We start from the raw sequence: 26,042 nt of genomic DNA on the forward strand, positions 1-26,042 counted from the left end.
CTTTCAGAAAAGCCTGCATTGTAGCTGGGTCCTCTCTCTGGCCCAGTGGATGGCCCCAGCCTGTGCACCTAAAACTCACTTTCCTGGTGATGACTTTTCCAGTTTTGCAGGCCAGATACTGCTTACTGGGCATTTTGTTAGCAGTAACATTTCAAATTGTATCTTTAAGATAGCCCAGCAACAAAGAGGTCATTTACTAAGTTTTTTCCTTATGTCTCTTTAGAAGGTTCTATAAGTAGGTAAAAAGTTCTCACTGGCTTAATCAGAATGTGGCCTGCTTAAAGACTCAATGATGCTTGCGGTGAATTAAAAGAAAACTTGAGAGAAAACTTAAAGTTTATGAGTCTTGGTACTAAAATAAAATTGGTATTTGAGTTCTGGGTGCCAATAATAGCCAATATTCTCTAACTACTACATACAATTAAGTATGAACAGTGGGTTAGGTGGAAAGAGATTAAAGAGTTACTTTTAGTCCCATTTTCTTTAGTGGCTGTTAGTCTTAAAAAGAGTTCTCAGATGACAACTGTATAATCATACTAAAGGAAAAGGTGTGCAGACAGGGATATTGCAGAAGAAATAAAGTTCAATATAGGATATTTTGTCATGTCTGAGTAAATCACATCTTCCCTAGAAAAAAGGATAGAAGTCATCTTGCCGGTGGTATAGCTAGACAGCCCTTCTAGGAAGTAAGACACGAGAACAATTTACTGAACACAAAGAATTTATCAACTCAATTTCAATTTACTAAATAATAGTTGCCTCAGGGCTGCAAGGGAGGTTCTTGTTTTACTGTGTGCATTTACCTACTACTTGAAATTGTTGGAGTAAATGTGTTTTGCAATGAGATACTTTTCTTGCAGATAATTCAGTTCACAGAAGGGATTGTCCTTACAGTCTTTAGCATCTTAGAGATTAAAACATGTTTTGAATTCAAGATAAATATCTTGACACACAGATCAAGCTGAGCTGAGATCTAGAAGCCAGATCAAGTACTATTTAGAAGTTGCAATTGGGAGCATGAACAGACATTTTAACAGATTGCTGGCTTTCCCTTGCTGCTTATTAGGTACACAGAAAAGCAGTTTTTTGGTGCCCCAATTTCTCTGAAATTAGGAGACACTGTTACCCTTGCAGCAAGCGCATACAGTGCCTTTTGATACACAGTTTTCCATCGGGGTGGGCAAAAAGGATGGAGTCTGGCAGAATGCCTGTTGCTGATACGAAGGTATTAGATGCCTGACTGTGTAGGGTTCCTTTTCTATGTACTCACTACTTTTAATTTCTATTTAATTAAAGTTACATTTGTCAACAAGTCACGTTAAACTGTAAGGACACATTTTCCCCCACAAGCTCAGGCAAGCAAACACTCGTCCTTTGTAAAGTTTATGATGCTAAAAATACATACGATGCATTTGAACAGTGGAACAGGAACAGTTTCTTCGGATGATCCTGCTGTGATAAATGCTTTAGTGAACTGATTAGCAACCCAAGAGAAATAAAAGAATGAAGTGCAAATTCAAAAGTAATCCCTGTGATCCAGGAGTATCTGATAGAACATAAGCAGCCAGATGTGTGTGTGTGTGGGTGGGAGTGATATGGATGTGCTGTGGACCAATGGACATTCCTGGCCTAAGCACGCTGGCTGGTGCTCCCCGCACCAAGGACCCCCTACACGAGGGCTGTGCGCGTGCCAGCACGGTCAGGAGTCAAGGGTCAAGGTGGGGCGGCACCTGGAAGTCAGGCAGAATTTCAGCTACCTTCTTACGGAGTTGCTGTCGCCTTTCTTCTCTCACTCTTTCTTCTTTCTTGAATTGTACAAACTTCTTCCATGTCTGAAGTGTGATCCAGAGAATCCTCCTTTAAGAGTAAAAAGGACAAAATGTGAAATACTAAGGGGAAGTTGACTTTCCACATTAAAAACCTTATAATAATAATACATACATAAAACATATAAAAAAGGCATGGAAATCACAACTGGAATCAGACTGAGAAATACTGTAAAGAAAATGAAAGGACTGAATAGGAATGGAAAAGGACCCAATAAAAAAAAAAAAGAAAAGTAAGCAACACAAGTGGGTGGGAGGGACTGACAGTCACAGGAGGTCAGGGAAACCTCCTGGGGGAAGATGATGTCTCTGCAGACAGGACAATCTTCACACTGCAGAACATGGAGGCATCTGTCCTCCATGCTGTGCTCAATAGGCAATGACACCCAGTCACCAAAAAGGACAGATCATTTGTCTATTGTCAAAAGAGGTGCATAATACAGTTTAGAGCATTTCTTTCCAAAACACTTAAAATTACAAAAAAAAGGAAAATATATCAAATGACCTTAATCCCCAGGGAATAAAGAATACATACATTTGCTTAAATTGGTTTCATGCATTGCACATCGTTTTATTCTTGTGCAAATCTGTGAGGCAGAGAAGGCGGCATCCTCCTCCTTTTAAAGATGGGGACCTGGAGTCCCACGTAGTCAGGAGCTGAGCTAGAGCTCCTGCCTCTGCCTGGTGCCTCTGAATGCCCAGCCCTCCCAGCCTCCACCTCATCTTTTCAGACATGTTCCAGGCATAGAATGTGTTGCAGCATGATTGTGGAGTCAGTGAGTGAATTTCCTCAGAGATCAAAACCTCACCTGTCACTATGCTCTGCTGCAATCTTGTGCTTGCTCTGTGAATCGATCTTGGCCTCCCTGACCATGTTAAACCAGGCTCTGAAAATCTTCTTTTGAAGAAAATGTATGCACAGTTTTTGTATTTCTTCTTCTAGCTCAGTCAGGTACTGGGGATGAGGAAAGGAACAGAGGTGAGACAAATAGTGTCACAAAGAGGGCAAATAAACAGTACAAAAGAGAAAGGATTGAACGAACACAAAACAAAGGACACTGGAAGCATAAAGAGAGAACGTGACAGCCAAAAAGAATACCCTCTGTCACACATTAAGGAAGTAGTAATGGAGCCAGAGGGGCAGACACAGTTACAAGGTTGAGGAGGTGGGTTTCTAGTAAAATCACCTGAGCAATTATGGGATAAGAGATGAGTATAAAATAAAAAGCTGATTTAATGTCACATTATAATTTATAGAGATAAACATTATATAAAAAGAAACATGCTTAAGATTCTATAGTAACAAAAAACTCAAAATTTCACATTCATTTCAAGGCAGTGGTTTGGATTGACTATTTTACATTGTTCTTGAAAAACCATAATGACTGCACATTCTGGGTTGCATCTGATTTCTTTACACAGCATCGAGGAGAGACATGTATTTCGAACGCCCGTCCCTGTGGCCTTACCTGCAGCCAGCTCCGGATGACTCTCCTAAGCAATGTTTGTGAATGAAACTGGGCGGCCCGGGCCCTCTTCCTCGCCAGGCTTTCCCGACTGCACTGCAACCAGGTGAGCAGGCATTTCCTCTGCAGGGCCAAGGAGTGATGTTCTTTGGCCACCTGGACAATTTTTAAAATAAGAAAAGGAAATTATTCCTTTTATCTTAAATCACTTAAGGAAACACACTCCCTTGGCAAATGATGCTGCAAACTACATCCAGGCAGTTACTAGAGAAAATAATCTATGTCCCTGCAGCTTTGACTATTGACCCTATTATAAGGGGGTTGAGATTCATCTCACGTGCAGCCTTTCAGTGCCGACTCCCTGAAGACCACAGCAACTGGCTGGTTATTAGGAAACTGGAATAAACAACCTACAAAGCCAGTATTTCACTTGCACTGAGTTTTGAAGTGGGTGGCTGGCAACGTTCTCTGTTCAGTTGGAGCTTAGACAGCAGCTCCATAACAAACCTCTCTTCTTTATGTACTTACTTAACCACTGTCTAATTGAGGAAACATGAATACTTTCAATTAGTTCTGTAGAATGAGCTGTCACCAGTGCTGAAATTTAGACATTATCAATAAACCACAAAACCATTTGATAGAAAAATAACATGATGAATAATTTAATATCTTACCAATTTAAAAGGCTCAGAGCATCATTCTATCAAAGTAATAATACAACTCAGAGTTTATAGATTTTAAAAAGTGACATTCTTTCAAGAGGTAGGAGGAAGAAACCCTTCCCCCTTGGTGCTTTCCAATCGCACATTCCTCTAGGCCTTGCCTGGCCACCCAGCACTGTGAACGTGACTGACCGGAGCGACTCCCTGGGCAGTCAGACTCTTTGGTCAGAACGACCATCCCAGGAGGTCTCTGTGGCACCTGAGGAGGCTGCAGGTCCTGACCCCTCGCAGTCTGGGAACCGAAAGGCAAGGGCAGCCAGAAACACACAGCCCCCTCCCTGCCCTTCTCCTCATCCTCTGGGAAAACAACCAGAAAGGGGAAAAAAGATGCTCAGAAGGTTCCTTAAAAGTTCTGAAAGTGGTTGTTGGATTAAATGGAACACAGCATGAGGAGGAGAAAATACAGAGATGTTCTGAATTACATTACAGTGGCCAGAAAGTGAGAGAAAGATGGAACTGCAGTCTGTTAATGACCGCTCACATTCCTTCTGTTGCCTGTCAGAACTTTAGCTTCATTTCTCGGTGGCTATTGCCACAGATTGTATTATCCGGGCCCCACCTGACTCTGGCAGCCTCAGCTTGTCTGCACATGTGCTTTCCTACTATTGCCCACAGCCACTCTACAGGAGTGAGCACTTCTGTATGCTGGTCCTGCTTTACCGTCTCCGACCCCTTTGCCTACATGCAGCATGAAATTTCTTTCAGACTACCCCTTTCTTCCCCTCTCCCCACTACCGGACCTACAAAAAACGCTGGCGAAACTCTGGGACCATGGATATGCTGTGCTTTCCATCTGGTCATGCTGGTGACTTAGGCTCTACACGCCAAGCCCCGTCTTTTTGGGGCTAGCACTTGGACCAATGAAACCACTTAGAAAAGAGTTCAGTCACAGAAGTTAACTTTGTTTGTTTGTTTAACAAGCACATATGAGTTTAAGGGAAACTGCTAAATAACCCTTCTGAAGAACATGTCAGAAACAACCCGGGAACTGTTCAACTGGACCTTTCTCCTTAATTTTTTTCTATCCCTTCCTGAAAGCCAGTTCTGATGGGTGAGAAGTTAGTCCTTCCTCTTACTGTTCTCCAGAACTCTTCGTTTTACTTTTCTATTTTTTTTCCTTTCAACTGGTGCTTGGCACCTACATCCAGCTCTGATTCCCACCATAGCACAAGGTGTGCCAGAACAGGGCAGGACTCTTGCAGGGAGATGGACCTCCACTCTAGCTTTGTAACCAATGCACTCTGTGACTTTCAGCAAGCCCGCTCCCTATCTACAAATTGCAAGAGATGGAGAGGATTAGTAATGTTCTAAATTTTATTATCTTGTTGTGGTAGGCTGAATAGTGGTCCCTTGGGGATGGCTTTGTCTTGATCTCTAGAGCCTGTAAATAGGTGACCTTACATGGTAAAAGGGATTTTGCACATGTGACTAAGTGAAGCATTTTATTTAAAAAAAATTTTATTGATTATGCTATTACAGTTCTCCCATATTCCTCCCTTTATTCCCCTATGCCCTGCACACCTCCTCACTCACACATGGGTCATCCCTGTAAGTTCTTTGGCTTCTCCATTTCCTGTACTATTCTTAACCTGACCCTGTCAATTTTGTGCTTACCAATTATGCTTCTTATTCCCTGTACCTTTCTCCATTCTTCCACCCTGCCCCACTGCTGATAACCTTCCATGTGATCTCCATTTCTGTGATTCTGTTTCTGTTCTACTTGTTTGCTTAGTTCATTTTTGGTTTTGTTTTAGGTTCGGTTGTTAATAGTTATGAGTTTGTTTTCATTTTGCTGTCCATATTTTTTATCTTCTTCTATTTCTTAGATAAGTCCCTTTAACATTTCATATAATAAAGGCTTGGTGATGATGAACTCCTTTAACTTGACCTTATCTGGGAAGCACTTGATCTGCCCTTCCATTCTAAATGATAGCTTTGCTGGATAGAGTAATCTTGGATGTAGGTCCTTGCTTTTCATGACTTCAAATACTTCTTTCCAGTCCCTTCTTGCCTGGAAGGTTTCTTTTGAGAAATCAGCTGATAGTCTCATGGGAACTCCTTTATGGGCAACTGTTTCCTTTTCTCTTGCTGCTTCTAGAGGAAAAGGTAAAGGCCGTACAAAGTGAAATGAAGAGAAATGTACAAGGAACCAACAGGAAGGGAAGGAAACTAAGTCTCAAATCAACGATTTGGAGCAGAAGGAAGAAATAAATGTTCAACCAAAACAGAATGAAGAAATAAGAATTCAAAATAAATGAGGAGAGGCTTAGGAATCTCTGGGACAACTTTAAACATTCCAACATCCAAATATTATGGGTGCCAGAAAGAGAAAAGGAAGAGTAAGAAATTGGAAACTTCTTTGAAAACACAATGAAGGAGAACTTTCCCAATGTGGCAAAGGAAATAGACTTCCAGGAAGTCCAGGAAGCTCAGAGAGTCCCAAAGAAGTTGGACCTAAGTGAAGGATTTTTAAAATGGAGAGATTAGCTTGGATTATATGGCAGAGTGCTAAATATAATCAAAAGGGTCCTCAGAGGGAAAGACAGGAAGACCAGGAAGTGATTAGATTGACTTGAGGAAGAGGTGATGGGCAATGGAATGCAGGCAACTGTTAGAAGCTTAAAAAGGCAAGGAAACAGAGCCTCCCCCGGAACCTCCAGAAGGAACTCGTTCTGCTCACAGTCTGACCTTAGCCTGGCAAGTCTGATTTTGGACTTTTGACCTCCAGAATTTTAAGGTAACAAATTGTGTTGTTTTAAACAAATAAGGTTGTAGTAATTTGTTATAACTGCAATAGGAAACAAATACACTTGTATGACCTAGAAAGGTGATTCTCAAAATACGGTGCTCAGACCACTTATATGAACATCCCCTGGGCTACTTTTTAAAAAATGAAGACTCCCTGATGCCTGCCCCCCTTCTCTATCCCCTGCCCCAGGAGGTGGGACCAGGACTGTGCATTTTTATAAGTTCTCCAGATGGTTTTATGAACAATAAATTTTGAAAATCCTGGTTTCAGACCTATGATTTCCATTTTTATTTTAATTGGTTTTCTATATAGAAAGCCTATAATTGTTATTTTGAGCTCAAACTTCTGTTTCTATTTTTACATTCTTCTGAATGAATTTTTTTAAGTTTAATTTGGTTATTCACTCAAGATTCTATTTTGTTTCTAAATTACATAACTTTCTTGATTTTGCTCAATCAAAAACAAGAACCAGCCTGGTCAGGAGGCTCAGTTGGTGAAGTGTCATCCTATATATCAAAAGTTTTTGGGTTCGATCCCAGGTCAGGATACATATCCAGGCTGTGGCTTAGATCCCTGGTCAGGGTGTGGACAGGAGGCAACTGATTGACGTTTCTCTCTTACATCGATGTTTCCTTGCATATGATTTCATACTGCCCCCCAATGGAGTAGATAAGCCTCTTTCACTCCTCAATGACTATTTGTTTAGCTCTATGACTCACTTTGGCCAACTGGATGTTGGTAAACATGGAACAAGCTGAGGCTTCATAGGGGCTTACATAATAGGGTTTTGGCCTTTGTACCTCAGACATTTGCCAAATGTACCTCTGCACCTCAGACAGGTGAAAAGCATGCTCAGAATAACTTCTGGAGCCACAAAGAGAAGCTACGAAGAGACATGAACCCAATCTACAACTGTTTCAGACATGTGAGAGAGAAATAAATGCCTGAGTTATATGCCACTGATATTTGGGGGCTGTTATGTAGCTTTACTGCAGCAGAAACGTGACTAACAGACCTTATGGTAATTATATTTAAACACTGCTAATAATGAGAGAGGCTTCTATCTATCTTACCTTGAAGATCTATAATAAAATATTTACTCTAGTTTCTTTAAATCTATTCAATCACAGCAATCTTTTTCTTCCTTGGAAGACCAAATCTAAACGCTTACCCCAAACAAGTAAATATAAACACTCAATTCATTTATCTGTCTGGCTTTTAAATCACCAAATAACACCTAAAACCTAATTAGGTGTTTATCCTATTTCAAAATCCATTTTCAGATTTTGGAGGTTAGGAGAATGACATTATACCTGCATGTTTTGCTTGCTTTGAATTCTCAATCTCTTCCAAGGCTCCAGACCTTTTTTCCTTAGCAACACACTTTCATAATGATCTTTGGCTACTGCTTCCAGCTGCTGGTTTCTCTTAATTCTTCTGTGTTTCTCTAGTTCTCTCTGAGAAAAAAAAAAAAAAAAGCAAAAATGCTGAGGAAGGACCAAAATGGCAACCTGGGAGGCTCTTGAACTTCCCTTCTCCTTTGGATGCACTGAATAGAGCAATTTCCTCTGGAAGAAATCCCGAAACTAGCTGAGTGACTTTTCTATATTGGGAAAATGAGAAAATACCCACATTAAAATGGGTAGAAAAGGCTGAGACACATTCTTGCTGTGAACTCATCCCTGGCACAGACCCATACAATAGGGAGACAACTCCCAACTCACAGCTTCTCCTGGAGGAGCAAAGGCTTTGGGCTGTACATCTATAACACCATTTAAAAAAAATCTCTTAAAAATAAGTTTATTTGAGTTGTACATCATCTATGTCAAAATATTTGATGAAAATGGTATACAACAAAGTTTCCTTTCCCATTCTTGTCCTCTAGCCAACTGGATTTCCTCTTTACTATTAGCAATTTCCTGTGTGTCTTTTTATAAATGTTTTTTTAAAACAGAACAAGAGCTCTGATTATCACCAGAGCTTAATTCATCTTAAAAAAATATCCCAGGGCAGTCACCCTCCCTTTTAATGGCTGTGTAATATATCATATAGATGCACACATATGGATATTATATACAAGTAGAACCCCAAGTTTTAAAACAACCAAAGGGATGGTCCCTAAAACACCTAGGTCTGAAAAGCAATGGGGCTCATGTCCATGAGACATGCAACTATGCAAAGAAACAGTTCTTAGTGGATGGGTGAGATCTCACTGGCTATGCCCCTAAGGTACAGCCCTAAGGGAGAACAGGTGAAAATGCCCACCTCCTAGACTTTTCCTAAAAGGGGTTTGACTGCATACTTTACAAGGGTCTGCCTCAGGGTCTGGCTTCTAATTTAGCATGCATCTAAGGGCCAGCAGCAAACCTCCAGAAGGTTGGGGGAGCTTGTTTGCCCTTACCTGACCTTCTTCCTTCTGCTAGCTTAAATAATAAAACCGGATTGCCAGCATTTCTGGAAGAAGTCTGTGTACACATCTGGCATGCCAATTTTTGTGAATGATACCCGAGGGATGGGTCCCTGGATTGCTGGCTGATAACCAAAAGAACTTAACATTCATATTCCCACAGGACTATAGCAAACAAAGCAATTTTTAAATAAGTGGAAGGACATTAGGACTTCTGATCAAGATGGAGGCATAGGCATACATGGCTCACCTCTTCACACAACCACATCAAAATTACAACTAAAATATAGAATAACCATCACTCAGGAGTGACAGAAACCAAGCCGAATGGGAGTCTTACAACCACGAATTCGAGTTGAATGGAAGTCTGACAGCTACTGAATTAAAGAAACCACATCCATCTAGTCTGACAGGAGGGGCACAGACCTGGAACAGGCTGGTCCCATACCCACGTGTGGTAGATAAAAATTCAAGAGGGATATCTTGGGAGTAAGGAACCCCAGCCTCACACCAGGTCCCCAGCCCAGGGTTCCAGTTCCAGGAAGATAAGTCCCACAACTTCTGGATGCAAAAACCAGTAGGGACTGAGTCAATGGAAGAAACTTCTAGAGCCCCAAGCAGTTCCTCTTAAAGATCCCACATATCGACTCACCTATTCAGACTCACTCTGAGCTTCAGCATTGGGGCAGGAGCTTAAAAACTGCCAGTGGTATATGGAGAAGAAGTGAAATATTTGGCATCAAGGTGAACAGAGGCCATTATCCCTTTTCTAAACCCTCTCCCACAGAATCAGCAACTTGTGCCATATCTGAGACTCCATCAATCTAACACTGTTTGACTTGCCTTGGACACCCCCGGAGACTCCATCCCACCCAATTTATGGGTACATCCAAGCTGCTTTTCCAAATGAATGATTGGCCTTGGCTCCCATTTCATAACTTCCTAAATTCTATCAAACAAGCAACAGCTGGCCTCAGTGAGCTCCAGGCCCAGCACTAGGAGCAGCCAGCCTAGATTCACGGCTTGGCTTAACCTAGAAATCTCTAAGCCCAGCACAGGTAGCAGCCACCTCAGATTGCTTTGTAGCTCAGGCAGGGTGGTCCCGGGCAAAATACAGGTGGGGGCTGAACTTGGCCTCGACTACCTATGAAACGCCAGGGCCAGTGCACCCAGTGGATCAGCTACAGACTATGTTAGAGCACCACCACCTTGCCCCTGCATAACAGATCCTCCATGGAGGGTAGAGGTTGGTGGTCAGTGGTCACAGCCAATCCTTGCAGCTGACTGGCCTAGGTAAATCCCTCTCATTGATCTGCCAACAGCAACTGAGTCTCAACTACAAGAAGAAGGTGTACTCAGACCACAAAAAGGGTGCACCTTGAGTACCCATCTTGGGTGATAGGGGATGCTCTGCCACTGGACCCTACAGGACACACAGTACATTAGGCAACACTAACAAGACACAGAGTCAAAGCAGCTCTACCTAATACATAGAAACAAATGCAGGGAGGCTGCCAAAACGAGGAGACAAAGAAACATGGCCCAAATGGAGGAACAGATCAAAATTCCAGAAAAAGAGCTAAATGAAACAAAGATAACCAATCTATCAGAAGCAGAGTTCAAAACACTGGTTATAAGGATGCTCAAGGAACTTAGTGAGGACCTTAACAGCACAAAATAGATCCAGTCAGAAATGAAGGGTACATTAAATGAAGTAAAGAACAATTTACAGGGAAACAACCGTCAAGTGGGTGAAGCCAAGAACCAAACCAATGATTTGGAACAAAGGAAGCAAAAAGTAATCAATCAGAACAACAAGAAGAAAAAGGAATCCAAAAAAAAGAATAGTGTAAACAGCCTCTGGGACAACTTCAAGAGGTCCAACATTCACATCATAGGGATGCCAGAAGGAAAAAAGAAAGAGCAAGAAATTGGGAATCTATTTGAAAAAATAGTGAAAGAAAACTTCCCTAATTTGGTGAAGGAAATAGACATGCAAGTCCAGGAAGCACAGAGTCCCAATTATGATGAATGCAAAGAGGGCCACTCCAAGACACATCATATTTAAAAGGCCAAAGGTTAAAGATAAAGAATCTTAAAAACAGCAAGATAAAAGCAGTTAGTTACCCACAAGGGAGTTCCCAGAAGACTGTCAGCTCATTTCTCAGAAAATCTGCAGGCTGGAAGGGATTGACAAGAAATATTCAAAGTCATGATGAGCAGGGACCTACAGCCAAGATTACTCTATCCAGAAAAGCTATCATTTAGAATGGAAGGGCAGATAAAGAGCTTCCCAGACAAGAAAAAATTAAGGGAGTTCGTCATCACCAAGCCCTTATTATATGAAATGTTAAAGGGACTTATTTAAGAAAAAAAGAGTTCAAAACTATGAACAATAAAATGGCAAAAAATGTGTATCTATCAAAATTGAATCTAAAAACCAAACTAAACAAACAAGAACAGAGACAGAATCCTGGATATAGAGAGTGTTTTGATGGTTACCAGATCAGAGGGGTGTGGAGGAATGGGTGATGAGGTGAGGGGATTAGGAAGTACAAATAGGTAATCACAGAATAGCCATGGGGATGTAAAGTACAGTCTAGGAAATAGAGTATCCACGACCCATGAACATGAACAATAGTGGGGGGATTGCCTGAGGGAGTAGGGCGTTTTTGGTAGAGGGTTCAAAGGGGGAAAACTTGGGATAATTGTATTAGCACAATCAATAAAATATAATTTAAAAAATGAGTTCAGGATCAACAGTTCCCCTCCCATTCCATCACCCCCAACAGTGGCTATACACCTGGGCTCAGTGCAGAGGAAGAAGCCTAAAACATGGATCTCCTGGTTTCCTCCTGGAAGGGGCTTACCTATATACATTCCCGGCTAGTGCCTGAGGGCAAAGCTTCAAATAAGCTTGCCTCCAATTACTGAATGAGAACCTCCCTTTTGAGACACTGTCAGATCTGGGCATATATTCAACTATTGGGAGTTACTAAGAACAAAGGTAGCAGTTTGGGTGATCACAAACTTTTGACAGACAACCAGGAGCCTGTGTCAAGTTCTCTGATGTCCTATACATGACGACTTTTTGTCAAGACTAGGAGGTTGCTGTTATAGCTAATGCACAGAAACCAACAGTGAGAGTCAAGAAAAAAACAAAGAAATGAGGAATATGTTCCAAACAAAAATCCAAGATAAGTCTCAGAAACCAATCTTAATGAAATGGAGGAAAGTGACTGATGCATTAGAGTTCAAAATAATGGTCATGAAGATGCTTATTGAGGATAGGAGAGCAAAGCATGGAGAAAGAATTTCAACAAAGAAACAAAATATTAAAAAGTACCAATCATAAGCACAAAGCTGAAGAATACAATAATTGCACTGAAAATTTCATAGGGGTTCAACAACAAACTAGATCAAACAGAAGAAAGGATCAGCTAACTTGTAGACAGAGTAGTGAAACATCCAATCAGAGAAACAAGAAAAGAATAGAATGCAAAAGAGTGGGCATGTGACACCATCATTAAGGGGACAGATGTACGCATTATAGGGGTCGCAGAAGAAGAAGAGAGAAAGGAGAAGAGGGCTATTCAAAGAAATACTGGCTGAGGGAGGTGGTGGGGCACCAGGCAGAACTTCTTCCCATCTTTAATATGCTTGTATGCATTAAGAATCTCCAATAAGGGAGACTTCTGGCCAAGATGGAGGCATAGGTAGACACACTGTGCCTCCTCGCACAACCAAAATAAGGACAACAAAAATTCAGAAACAAAAAAAAACAACCAGCACTGACAGAAAATTGAACTGTATGGAAGTCTGACAACCAAGGAGTTAAAGAAGAAACATTCATCCAGACTGGTAGGAGAGGCAGAGTAAGGCGGCCGGGTGGAGAGGACTTTGCAGCAAAGCAATGTCTGGGTGCACAGGCAGCAGTGGATGGACCCAGCGAGGCAGTGGATTGTGGAGGGATGCAGCACACAAGGTGGCTAGCAGACCAGGTGGTCCCACATTTGCACGCAGATAAAGCAGGCAAAACTGGGTACCAGCAACCCAGGGTCCCAGCGCAGGGAAATAAAGCCTCAAAACACCTATTGAAAACATCTGTGGGGGTTGAAGTTGTGGGAGAGACTCCCAGCCTCACTAGAGAGTCCATTGGAGAGACTCACAGGATCCTAGAACGTACACAAACCCACCCACATGGATATCAGCACCAGAAGGGCCCAGTTTGCTTGGGGGAAGTGGCAGAAGTGACTGAAATCCAGCAGAGAACAGAGCAAGCACCCTTGTTCCCTCTCAAACCCCTCCCCCACATACTGCGTCACAACCCAGTGACGTGGGTTACCCCACCCTGGTGAACACCTAAGGCTCTGCCCCTCACTACGTAACAGGCATGTCAAGACCAAAAAAAAAAAAAAAATGGCCCAAATGAAAGAACATATCAAAGCTCCAGAAATAATACAACTAAGTGACAAAGAGATAGCCAACCTATCAGATGCACAGTTCAAAACACTGGTGATCAGGAAGCTTACAGAATTGGTTGAATTTGGCCACAAATTAGATGAAAACAATGAAGGCTACGCTAAATGAAATGAAGGAAAATGCACAGGGAACCAATAGTGATGGGAAGGAAAGTGGGACTCAAATCAATAGAGTGGACCAGAAGGAAGAAAGAAACAACCAAACAGAAAAGAAGGAAGAAACAAGAGTTCAAAAAAATGAGGAGACTTAGGAATCTTTAGGACATCTTGAAACGTTCCAACATCCAAATTATAGGGGTACCAGAAGGGGAAGAGGAAGAACAACAAGTGGACAAGTTATTTGAACAAATAATAAAGGAGAACTTCCCCAATCTGGCAAAGGAGTCCTTCCTCCAGGAAGTCCAGGAAGCTCAGAGAGCCCCAAAGAAGTTGGACCCAAGAAGGAACACACTAAGGCACATCATAATTACATTAGCTAAGGTAAAAATGAGGGAGAGAACCCTAGAAGCAGCAAGAGATAAGGAGACAGTAACCTACAAAGAAGTTCCCATCAGACTGTCAGCTGATTTCTCAAAAGAGACCTTATGGGCAAGAAGGGGCTGGAAAGAAGTATTCCAAGTCATGAAAGGCAGGACCTACATCCCAGATTGCTCTATCCAGCAAAGCTTTTATTTAGAATGGAAGGGCAGATAAAGTGCTTCTGAGATAAGGTCAAGTTAAAAGAGTTCATCATCACTAAGCCCTTATTTTATGAAATGTTAAAGGGACTTATCTGAGAAAAAGAAGATAAAAACATGTATAGTAAAATGACAGCAAACTCACAATTATTAACAATCGAACCTAAAACAAAAACAAAAACAAACTAAGCAAACAACTAGAACAGGAACAGAACCACAGAAATGGAGATCACATGGAGGGTTAGCAACAGAGGAGTGGGAGGGGGAGAAAGGAGGAAAAGGTACAGAGAATAAGTAGCATAGATGGTAGATAGAAAATAGACAGGGGGAGGGTAAGAATAGTATGGGAAATGTAGAAGCTAAAGAACTTACAAGTATGACACATGGACATGAACTAAAGGGGGGGAATGTGGGTGGGAGAGGGTATGCAGGGTGGAGGGGAATGAAGGGGGAAAATGGGACAACTGTAATAGCATAATCAATAAACTATATTTAAAAAAGAAAATAAATTAAAAAAAAAAAAGAAATATTGGCTGAAAACTTTCCTAACCTGGGGAAAAAAACAGACATCCAGATCCAGAAAGCCTGAGGAATACCAAAATAGATGAAATAAAGAGACATACACTAAGACATATTATAATTGAACTGTCAAAAATTAAAGACAAGGAGAAAATCTTAAAAGCAGAAAGAGAGAAGCAATTTGTTACATAAAAGGCACTCCCATAAGACTATAAGTAGATTTTTCAGCAGAAACCTTGAAGGCCAGAGGGAGTGGTGGAATGATATATTCAAAGTGCTGAAAAAAAATACTGCCAACTAGGAATGATGTACCCAATAAAGGTGTCCTACAAAATTGAAGGATGAATAGAATTTCCCAGGCAAACAAAAGCTGAAAGAGTTCATCACCATTAGAAGAGCTTTACAAGAAATGTTAAAGGGACTTCAAGCTGAAACAAAGAATGCTAATTAGTAATATGAAAACATTTGAAAGTATAAAACTTGCTGGTAAAGGGAAATATATCGTTAAATTCAAAACACTAATATTGTAATGGTGTGGGTGAATCACTTATAAGTCTAAAAATAACTATAACTACAATAATTTGTTGTAGAAAAACAATATGAAAAGATGTATATTATGACATCAAACACATAAATTGGGGATGCAGGAGTACAAAATAAAGTTTTTGTATGCATTCAAAGTTATCGGCTATAAGATATTTTATATAAGCCTCAAGGTAATCAAAAAATATAAACATATAGCAGATACATACACAAAAGATAAAAAAATCAAAGCATATCACTAAAAGAATCATCAAGGCAAAGGAAGAAAGAAAGACAGGAACAAAGGGACTAAAAACAGCCAGAAAACAGTTAACAAAATGACAACAGTATGTCCAAACCTATCAATAATTACTTTTAAATGTATACAGACTAAATTCTCCAATCAAAAAACAGAGTGGCTGAATGTGTCAGAGAAAACAAGAACCAACTATATGCTCTGAGAGGCTCACTTCAGCTTTAAGGACACACACAGAGTGAAAGTGAAGAGGTGGGAAAAGATATTCCATGCAAGTGGAAACCAAAGAGAGAGGGGTAGCTATATATATACCAGCCAAAATAGACATTAAGCCAAAAACTGTAACAAGAGATAAAGAAGGTCATTATGTCAGGATAAAGGGGTTAACTCATGAAGAGGCTTTAACAATTGTAAATACTTATGCACCCAACATAAGAGCACCTCAATGCAGAAAGCAAATACCAACATACTGAAGGTAGAAATAGAAAACAATAGAACAGCAGGGGACTTGAATGAGACACTTTAAACAATAAACAGGTCATCCAGACAGAAAAATCAATAAAGAAACTTTGGACTTAAACTACATGTTAATCCAGATGAACCTAACAGACATATACAGAACATTACATCTAATTGCAACTGAAGACACATTTTCTCAAGTGCACATGGAACCTTCTCCAGGATAGATCATATGTTAGGCCACAAAACAAGTCTTAATAAATTTACAAAGATTAAAATCATATCAAGCATCTGTTTTGATGATAATGTTATGAAATTAGAAATCAATTTCATATTTATTCTCTATGCAGGCCATTTCCCAAATTGATTTCATTCACTTCCAGAGCATCAAAAACATTGACATGCTTTTGACTCCAAGATTCCTTACTAGAACCTTGATGTCCAGACTTGTATATTCATCTGCCAATCTGACATATTCATTGGGAGGTCTAATAGGCATCTCACAGTTAACATGCCTTCAGCGGACCTTGCAGAGGACTTCTCAGCATCCAGCAGCTCAAATATCACCTCCTCAGAGAGGCCTTTCCCATCTTGCTTCTCCTATTATAGCTTTACCTCCCTACTTCTTTAGCTGTTACCTTATGTATTACCTGTTTTCCCCAGATAGCATATATATTTTTGAGGGCAGGGCTATTGTCTGTCTTCTCTACTGCTCTACTCTAACACCCCAAACAATGCCTAGCACAAAGTAGATGCTCTAATGGTATTTGTTAAATGAACAAATATGCTTATTAAGCAATTACAGAAGATTTGATGTCTTTCATAATTTTCCATAAACCAGAGAAAACCTGGTTTTCTCTGATAAAATTATCTTTTCAAACATAAATTTCATCAACTATCAATAAAAAGCATATTTATACAGCCATTAAAGTCATTGTCTGGAAAGTAAGCTTTTATCAAAAGTGAGCAATGAGGCCCTGACTGGTGTGGCTCAGTGGATTGAGTGCTGGACTGCAAAGCAAAAGGTCGCTGGTTCCATTCCCAGTCAGGGCACATGCCTGGGTTGAGGGCCAGGTCCCCAACAGGGGGCATTCAAGGGGCAACCACACATTGATGTTTCTCTCCATCTCTTACTCTCCCTCCTTTCTCTCCAAAAAAATAAAGTCTTTAAAAACATTTTATTAAAAAATGAGCAATGAGATGTTAAGACAAGTTTAGATTTTTATTTTAAAAGATTGTTGTGAGAGACCTATGAGTGGCCATGTTACTGCTGTATCTGACACTAAAGGACAGGGCCACCTGTGGACCCTCAGCGACCATGCTGCCCCAGGTGGGACTTCCTCCATTCCTACTGCGGCTCCCTCTCTGAAGAATCAAGCACATGTAGGTCCAGGGGAACTGCAGATAACAAAGGTCTTGCAGAGGACAGCCAAGTCTTCATCCTGAACCACTTTTTCCTGAATACAGAAGGCAAATAGTTCATGAGATCTTTCCTGAGAAAGTCTTCCAGTTCCTTTATCCTAAAACTGGTACCATAGGACTTCCTATCCAAGGAAATATATGTGAATGCCTTGAGACCTTCTCTACCATATTAGCATTTGGGTTGCTTATCTATGTAGTTAAAAAATGTGGTACCACTGTTGAGCAACTTGCTGATAAACTTGAGCAAAAAAGCATACAACTAAAAGAGGTAAAGCACACTTCCATCAAACACATGTAAGATGCGACTGCCTTTGAGAAGACACAGCAGGCACTGGTTTAGAAACATCATTCTCTTTTTGATGTCCAGAGGAATACCACTGCTATGGCCTTGGAAGTGGCTTATTGTGAATGGCTCTATGAAGTATGCAAGGAGGCAAAGAATCACCTGTGCAGAATATGAGAAGTACAAGGAATAAGACTACACAGAATAAGCTGGGTGGAGAAACACACTGTGTAGAGCATCGATGCCAGAAGCAAAAGGACACAACTGCCAAGTGCATTTTAGATCTAAAGCTGCTCGCAAAGAAAACTCAAACACAAACAGTGGGTAAATGCATCTATTTCAATTGAGATAGCTACAAACAGCTTATTGACTAAAGAGAAACTAGTCTATGTGACAAAGTCTTTTGTCTTTTGTTGGAGACCCAAGTTACATTTTACCTTTCCTAAAAATTAAAGATTTTGGTTTGGTACAGTGAGAGAAATAAAATAACCTATTTGTCCATTATGTATCATTCTTCTTGCTCAGCATAAACTTTAATTTTCCAGCAAGAAAAAGCAGAACAGACACTAAATTAATGACTTTCTATGAACCAATCAGAGAATGCAAGCCATTGTACATCTGGAGAAAGAGGCACCTTTAGGGAGACAGAGAACCAGACCATTTGCTTCTCTGAGACAGAAGCTACCATACACCATAGGAGCCAGTAAAAGGATTAAACTCGAAATTTTGGCAAATTGCAGGAGGCCAAAGGTGGGCCAGCATGAGAAACGTGAAGCTCCTGTGGGTCACAGCTATAGGGACGTTCCCCCATTTTTACAGATCTTTGTTCTAGGAACTCCACCAGGTTTCCAAAGAGAGAATCAAGGAGAGTCCAGTTAAGTTCCCACTATGGTTCTGGCTGACAGAGAGAAACAGCGACCACTGCAAAATCTGCCCAGACCACCCTCCCTTGGGGAACAAAAGACTTCATCCACAAGTGGCACCACCCGAGGGCACTAGTGGAATACCACTGTAGCTAGGGGGAGGGAACTCTGATGAGGCCACCACCCCTATCTCACCTACGTGGAGGGGGAACCTCATAAAGGGAAGGACTTTCAGGTCATACACTACCTAGTGGGTACTGAAAAAATAGAACACAACAGTAAGGAAAAGCTCAACTCCTACAGTAAGGGCAGAAATTCTCCTAAATGACCAATATTAGGCCTCCAAAGAGCGAGGCCTTATCAGAACATTAGAATGCTCCCCCTTGTTTACACCCTACCAGCAGGCTAACACATCTCCAGTAGTAACATAGAGTACAGCTGAGAGAGCTGCAAGAGACAGATTCTCTATGGGGAACAGTGCAAAGGGAAGACCCAAGGCCACAAGAGGAGACAAAACAAAGTCACTAGAGGAAACTCAAGTCTATGGTGCCCATAGCAACAACAAACCTCAACAATGGTGATCATATAATTAACACACTTCAAATGCAGCCCAACTCTGGCTAGACTAACACCCATCTCCACAATAAAGGCCTCTTTATCTCAGTTTCTACTGTTCTGAACAACACATCTGGCATGTGTATATATATATATATATCAATCATACCAAAAGACAAAAAATAAGGTCTGAAAAGATAAAGCAATCACCAGAACAAGATTCAGATATGATAGAAATGTTGGAAATATCAGAGAAATGAAGTTTTAAATAATTTATGATATCAGTAAAGGCTATAACGGAAAAAGGTAGTCATCATTCAAGACTGGACAGGTAGTTTTGGCAGAGACATGGACAATATATATAATGGTCAAATGAAAACACCAGAAATAAACAACATGATAACAGAAATGAAGAGGGCCTTCGATGGCCTCATCTCTGGATGTGACATAGTTAAGGAAAGGATCAGGAAACCTGAACTCAGGCAATATAAATTACACATACTGAAAGGCAAAGAGAAATAAGAGTGAAAAACACAGCAGAGCATCCAGGAGCTGAGGGACAATACCAAACAATGTAGCACAAACAGAGCTGGAATCCCAGAAGGAAAGGAAAATATTTCCAGGTAGAATATTTGAGGAAATAGTGAGTAAACATATTTTTAAATAACTGACTGCATATCTAAGAAACTTAAAGATCACCAAGCAGGAAAAAAACAGATAAAAAACCCCTCCACACACTCAGACATATCATATTCAAACTGCTGAAAGCCAAATACAGAGAAAGTCTTGAATGCAGCTGGTGGGAAAAACTCACCTTACCCACTGTTACAGACCAAATGTTTATGTTCCACCCAGATTGGTGTGCTGAAGCCTTAATACTCCAGTGTGGCTGTATTTGGACATGGGACCTCTAAGAAAGTAATTATGGGAAAATAAGATCCTAAGTGTGGGATTAATGTTCTTATACGAAGAGAAACCAGAAAGCTCATGTGTTCTCTCTCTCTTCCTCTAAGTGCATGCACTGAGGAAATGCCACTGGAGGACACAGTGGGAAGGTGGCCAACTACAAGCTGGAAAGGGAGCTCTAACCAGAAACCAACCATGCAGAAACTCTTATCTGAGGTGAACAGCCTACCAAACCATGAGAAAATTAATTTTTGTTATTTAAGTCACCCACTCTGTGGTATGGCAACCTGAGTAGGCTGATACCTACAATGGAACAAAGCTAAGAATTAAAGCAAACTTCTTGATTTTCTTGTCAGAAACCCAGCAAGCAAGACAACGAAGTAAGATCTTTAAAGTATTGAAAGAAAAAACTGTCAACCAAGAATTCTATACTGAGCAAAAATACCCTTCAAAAATGAAGGAGAAATAAACTTTCTCAGATGAACAAAAACAAAAGGGACCTTGGTCAGGCGGCTCAGTAGGTTGGAGTGTCATTCTATACATGAAAAGGTTCTGGGTTTGACTGCCAAGTAGGGAATGAATCTAGGTTGCAGGTTCGATCCCTGGTCTCAGCACACACAAGAGGCAACCAATTGATGTTTCTCTAATATTCGCCTGCCTTCCTTCTTTCCTTCCTTCCTTCCTTCCTTTCTTCCTTCCTTCCTTCTTTTTCCCTTCTTCTCTCTCTAAAATTAATAAACATATCCTCAGGTGAAGAAAAAATGTTGGCTTTTTTAAAGGGAATTCACTACCAAAAGACTTACCCTACAAGGAATGTTAAAATTCTTCAGACAGAAGTAATAAGATAAAGGTTAAAAATCTAGACCTACGAAAAGAAACGAAGAGCATCAGCCCTGGCTCAGTGGATTGAGTGCTGGTCTGTGAACCAAAGGTTAATAGTTAGACTACCAGTTAGGGCACATGCGTGGATTGAGGGCCAGGTCCCCAGTGCAGGGCACATGAGAGGCAACCACACATTGATGTCTCTCTCCCTCTCTTTTCCCTCCCTTCCCCTCTCTAGAAAATAAATAATCTTTTTTTTAAAAGAAAGAAATACATAAAGAGCATCAGAAATGGATGAAGTAAAGCTAAAATATAATCTTAAGTTTATTTTTATTACAATATATAACTATTTAAAGCAATAAAAGTTACAAGGTACTAGGTATTTATATAAATAAATACACAAAATATATGACAATAATAGTGAGAGACTACAAGGCAAGGATGTCTTCTCCCACTACTCTTACTCAACCTTGCACTGCTATACCTAGCTAGTGTAGTAAGGCAAGAAAAATAAATAAAAGCCATCAGATTGGAAAAAAAAGAAATAAAACTGCTTTTATTAGCAGACTTGGTTGCACATGTACAAAATTCTAAGGAGTCCACAAAAACTTCCTAGAACTAACAATTGATTTTAGCAAGGTCACAGGATACAAGGTCAACATACAAAAATAAACTGTGTTCCTACATACTAGCAATGAATAAATAAAATCTGAAATTTTAAAAAGATATCATTTACAATAGTACCACAAAAAGAAGTACTTAGCTATAAATCTAACAATATATATATAAGATCAATGGAAAGCTATAAGACAATCATGAAACAAATCAAAGATCTAAATAAATGGAGATACATCATGTTCATAAAGATTCAATGTTGTTAAGATATCTATTCTTCCAATTTGATTCATAATTCAATATGATCATGAACAAAATTTTAGCAAGATTTTTGTACTTATCAACAAGATTAGCCTAAAATTTGTATAGAATGGCAAAAGAACTAGAATAGCAAAACACTGTGAAAAAGAATATAGTGGGAGAATTCACATTTACTATATTCAGGATTCGCTATAAAGCTATAGCAATCGGAGACAGTGTGGTACTGTTAAAGGAATATACATAAAGATCAGTAGAACAGAATAGAGCCCAGAAGTAGACCCACAAATATAGTTAACTGATTTTTGACAAAGGTAAGAAGGTAATTCATAACTACTTGATATCAGGAACCACTAAAATTACATAGCACACATATTGGGAAATGCTACTTTTGAACCACTTATATCATTTTTAAGGGAGGTAACTGAGCTGTATCTAGAGATTTCTTAGTCTGACTTAACAATGAATTATAGTACATTGTATATGCCTTTTGCTCCATGGACAAACTTATCCATTCAGGGGATACACAGTTAGCCTCTTTCTCTAGCCAGTCCTACCATTGCCCAATAAGCTCATAAACAAAGTGGCCCAGGTGACAGGGATGGAGGTTATACAAGGGCTCGGCAACACAGACTTCCACTCACTAAGGCTGACTGGCTGCGGCCACTGCTGAGTGCCCAAATGGATAGCAGCAGAGACTAACACTGAGTCTCCAATACGGCACCATTTTCCGGGTGCCACCAGCAAGCTATCGGGTGGCAGGTTGATTATATTGAAGTGTTTCTATCATAGAAGGAGCAGTGTTTTGTTCTCACTAGAATAGATATTTATTCTGGATATGGATTTGTTTTTCCCCTACCCGATGTTTCCACCCAAATTATTATCCATGGACTTACATGGTCTCATCCGTGGACTTACACAATGCTTATCCACTGTCAAGGTATTTCACACAGCATGGCTTCTGATCATAGAATTCACTGTACAGCAAAAGAAGTATGGCAACAGGCCTATACACATGGAACTTACTGGTCTTATCATGTCCCCTACCATCCTGAAGTAGCTGGCTTGACAGAACGGTGGCATGGTCTTTCGAAGAATCAGTTGCAATGCCAGTTAGGCAGCAATACCTTGCAGGTCTGAGGTACAGTTCTCTAGAAGGCTGTACATACTCTGCATCCACATCCAGTATATGGTACTGTTTTCCCATAGCCAGGATTCATGGGTTCCAGGAATCAAGAGATGGAAATGGGAGTGGTACTACTTACTCATGATTATCTCCAATGACCCACTAGTAAAATTTTTGCTTCCTTTCCCCACAACTTTAAGTCCTGTCCGTCCAGAGGTCTTGGTTCCAAATGGGGGGAATGCTTCTACCAGGAGACACAACAGTAATTCCACTGCACTAGAATTTCAGAATGCCACCCATTCATTTGGGGCTCCTTATGACTCTAAACAGGCAAAGAAGGAAGTGCTGGCTGGGGTGCATGATCCTGATTACCAAGGGAAACTGGATTACTACTCCATGTGGAGGTAAGGAGAAGTATTTCTGGAATACAGGAGATCCTTGCTGGGGTGTCCAACCCACAGCCTGCAGGCCACATGCAGCCCAGAATGGCTATGAATGGGGCTCAGCACAAAATCGTCAATTTACTTAAAACTTTTTTTGTTTGGCTCATCAGTTTTCATTAGTGTTTGTGTATTTAATTTGTGGCCCAAGACGACAATTCTTCTTCTTCCAGTGTGGCCCAGAGACGCCAAAAGGTTAGACACTCATGCTATTGTATATCTTAGTATTACCATGCCCTGTGATTAAGGTCAATTGAAAACTACAAAAGCCAATCCACACTGGACTAGTAAAGGCCAAGGCCTTTAGGACTGAAGATTTGGGGTCACCTCACCAGGTAAAAAACTGCAACCAGCAGAGGTACTTGCTGAAGGAAAAGGGGAGAGTGGGTAGTGGAAGAAGGTAGTTATAAATCTAGCTATACTCACTTGACCAGTTACATAAATGAAGACTGTAATTGTCATGAGTATTCTTTTCTTATTTTGCTATGAATATATCTGTGTGTGTGTGTGTATCTTTGTTTTCTTTCCTCTATTATTCTCTTATTATGTAATGTAAGATGTATTGGCTTTATATCATGGTATTTAAGTATTATTCATTTTAAATCACAGTATTTAAGTTATGGGATATCAAGAAGAGTAAACATCACTCAAAGACTTTACCTCTTCTTTTGGGGCAGAGGCTAGTGCATTTCCAGGGTAGCTGTATCATGCTAGGTAGAGTTATGATATTGTTATTATCTTTATTTGAAGATTAGTTTGGTTTAAGATGTATATGAATGTCAGGTTAACAGTGAGGTGGACGTGTGATGATTAATTTTATGTGTCAATTTGCCTGTGCCACAGAGTGCCCAGATGAAATGTTATTTCTGGGTGTGTCTGTGAAGATATTTCTGGATGATATTAACATTTGAATCCATGGACTCAGTAAAGTAGACTGGCCTCCCATGCACATGTGGGCATCATCCAATCCTTTAAGAGCCTGAATAGGACAATAAGGCAGAAAGAGGAGGAATTTGCTGCCCTCTTTTGTGTCCTGCCTGCCTGTTTGAGCCGGGACATTGGTCTTCTCCTGTCCTTGAACTGGAATTATATCACTGGCTTTCCTGGGTCCCCAGCTTCTGGGTGGCAGATTGTGGAACTTCTCAGCTTTCATAATCATGTGAGCCAATTCCTTATATAAATCTCTTCCTATAGTATATATATTTATATACACATATATCTTATTCGTTCTGTTTCTCTGGAGAACCTTAACACAATTTTCAATTCAAATCTCTTTTCTATGGAAATGCCTCTAATGTCTCCAGAATCTCCGCAGATCTTGCCTCGCATGACCTTGTTGATCTCTTCTGGTCTGTGATGCATAAAAATGGCATAGAATGTACTGCACCGTCTCTGACAGGCTTGTATTTTAAGGCCTTATCTTTCCAACTAGAATTTAGAAACCTTGAAAATAAGAGTTTTACCTCTTATTTCTTCTGTGTGTATTTCCTTCCATTTTTTCATTTATTCTTTCATTCAACACATTTGCTGAGTTCCTAGTATGCTCAGCACACTGCTAGCCAATACAATAGTAAGTAACATCAGACTGCACCCTCTACTCTTATGATGGAGATTACAGCTTAGCTGGAGATGCACACATAAATAAAACAACCACAGAATAAATGCATAATTAAAGCCCTGGTAATGCTTTGAAGGAAATATATTCAAAGGTAGAGAGAGAGAGACCTAACCTAACCTAGGGTGGAGAGAAGGGTGGGGCAAGGCAGGAAAGGCTAATCTGGAAGAAGTCATATTGATCCAAGATGTAAAGAATGAGAAGGTTTTCACAAAATAGAGAAAAAGGATGGTGGTGGGAAAAGAGTGCTCTAGACAGAAGTCAGGGGAGGGGAAAGTGCACAGGGCCATTGCATCGCACACAAGCGGCCTCCTGAGACAGACAGCTGACCAGACAGACACATGGTACTAACCATTTTCTTCAGTCTCTTCTCTTCTCGTTTTTTCTTAAGCTGAGCCTCCTTTTCTTCTGCCTCTCTCTTCTGACGCTCCTCCTCTTGGGCCTTTAACTGGGCCTGATCAAGACCAGAATTTATAAAAACCAGAACCCTCAATTCTTATGGAAATATGATCTTTTAAGTTGAGGCTGAGCAAAGTTAAGTATCTACCAATGTATCCACCCTGTCTCTGGAAAAACTTTGCTCTTTGTGATAAAAGTAAAAAACCCAATCAACAGGTGGTCAGTTGTATAACTTGAAAGTTTCTCTAAGGAATCTTCTCCTTGGGAAGATGAGACTAAGCATGAATAAGACCATTAACTTTTTTATCATAAAAGGATTACTTTCTAGTTCTTATTTTCATCTGTGAAGTACTAAGTCTGAACTATATATAGCATGGGAAATTTTTTTCTTTCATTTCACCAAAAACTCTTCAAACGTGTTAGTATTATCTATTTTTTCTTAGTAGGCACAAAATTTACTTCTGACAATCCAAGTCAAAATTTCAAAAAACTTCAAAAAACCTTTGCAAACTTGTCAGGTAGAACATCTATATTAGTCTTGGTTATGTGTAAATCTTCCAATTTGCTAGTTCCCATCAACTTTTGCAACATTTGCTGCTATACTAATGATCAACATCATGCTTTCTCCCCCTCATTTTTCTAAAATTGTCACAG

At 40.2% G+C, this 26,042-nt stretch overlaps 1 protein-coding gene across 6 annotated transcripts in view; it reads right to left on the bottom strand.

Moving 5' to 3' along the window:
- Positions 1-26,042, bottom strand: part of CCDC191 (coiled-coil domain containing 191) — an 87,548-nt gene that overhangs the window by 5,669 nt on the left and 55,837 nt on the right. Inside the window, exons 13-18 of one of the 6 annotated variants that reach the window (XM_045851018.1) lie at positions 25,342-25,443; positions 8,077-8,220; positions 3,296-3,448; positions 2,636-2,781; positions 1,758-1,857; positions 108-1,452 (exon numbers count right to left, since the gene is read on the bottom strand). In XM_045851018.1, coding sequence (XP_045706974.1) covers positions 1,384-1,452; positions 1,758-1,857; positions 2,636-2,781; positions 3,296-3,448; positions 8,077-8,220; positions 25,342-25,443 — 714 coding nt within the window. In that variant the 3' untranslated portion in view covers positions 108-1,383. Of the gene's footprint in view, positions 1-107; positions 1,858-2,635; positions 2,782-3,295; positions 3,449-8,076; positions 8,221-25,341; positions 25,444-26,042 lie in introns of those variants that run through there. The other 5 variants (XM_045851017.1, XM_045851021.1, XM_045851019.1 and 2 more) reach the window with 5 other exon arrangements.

This window comes from Phyllostomus hastatus, unplaced genomic scaffold (genome assembly GCF_019186645.2).
Source record: "Phyllostomus hastatus isolate PE091 unplaced genomic scaffold, TTU_PhHast_1.1 phas_contig_86, whole genome shotgun sequence".
NCBI lineage: Eukaryota > Metazoa > Chordata > Mammalia > Chiroptera > Phyllostomidae > Phyllostomus > Phyllostomus hastatus.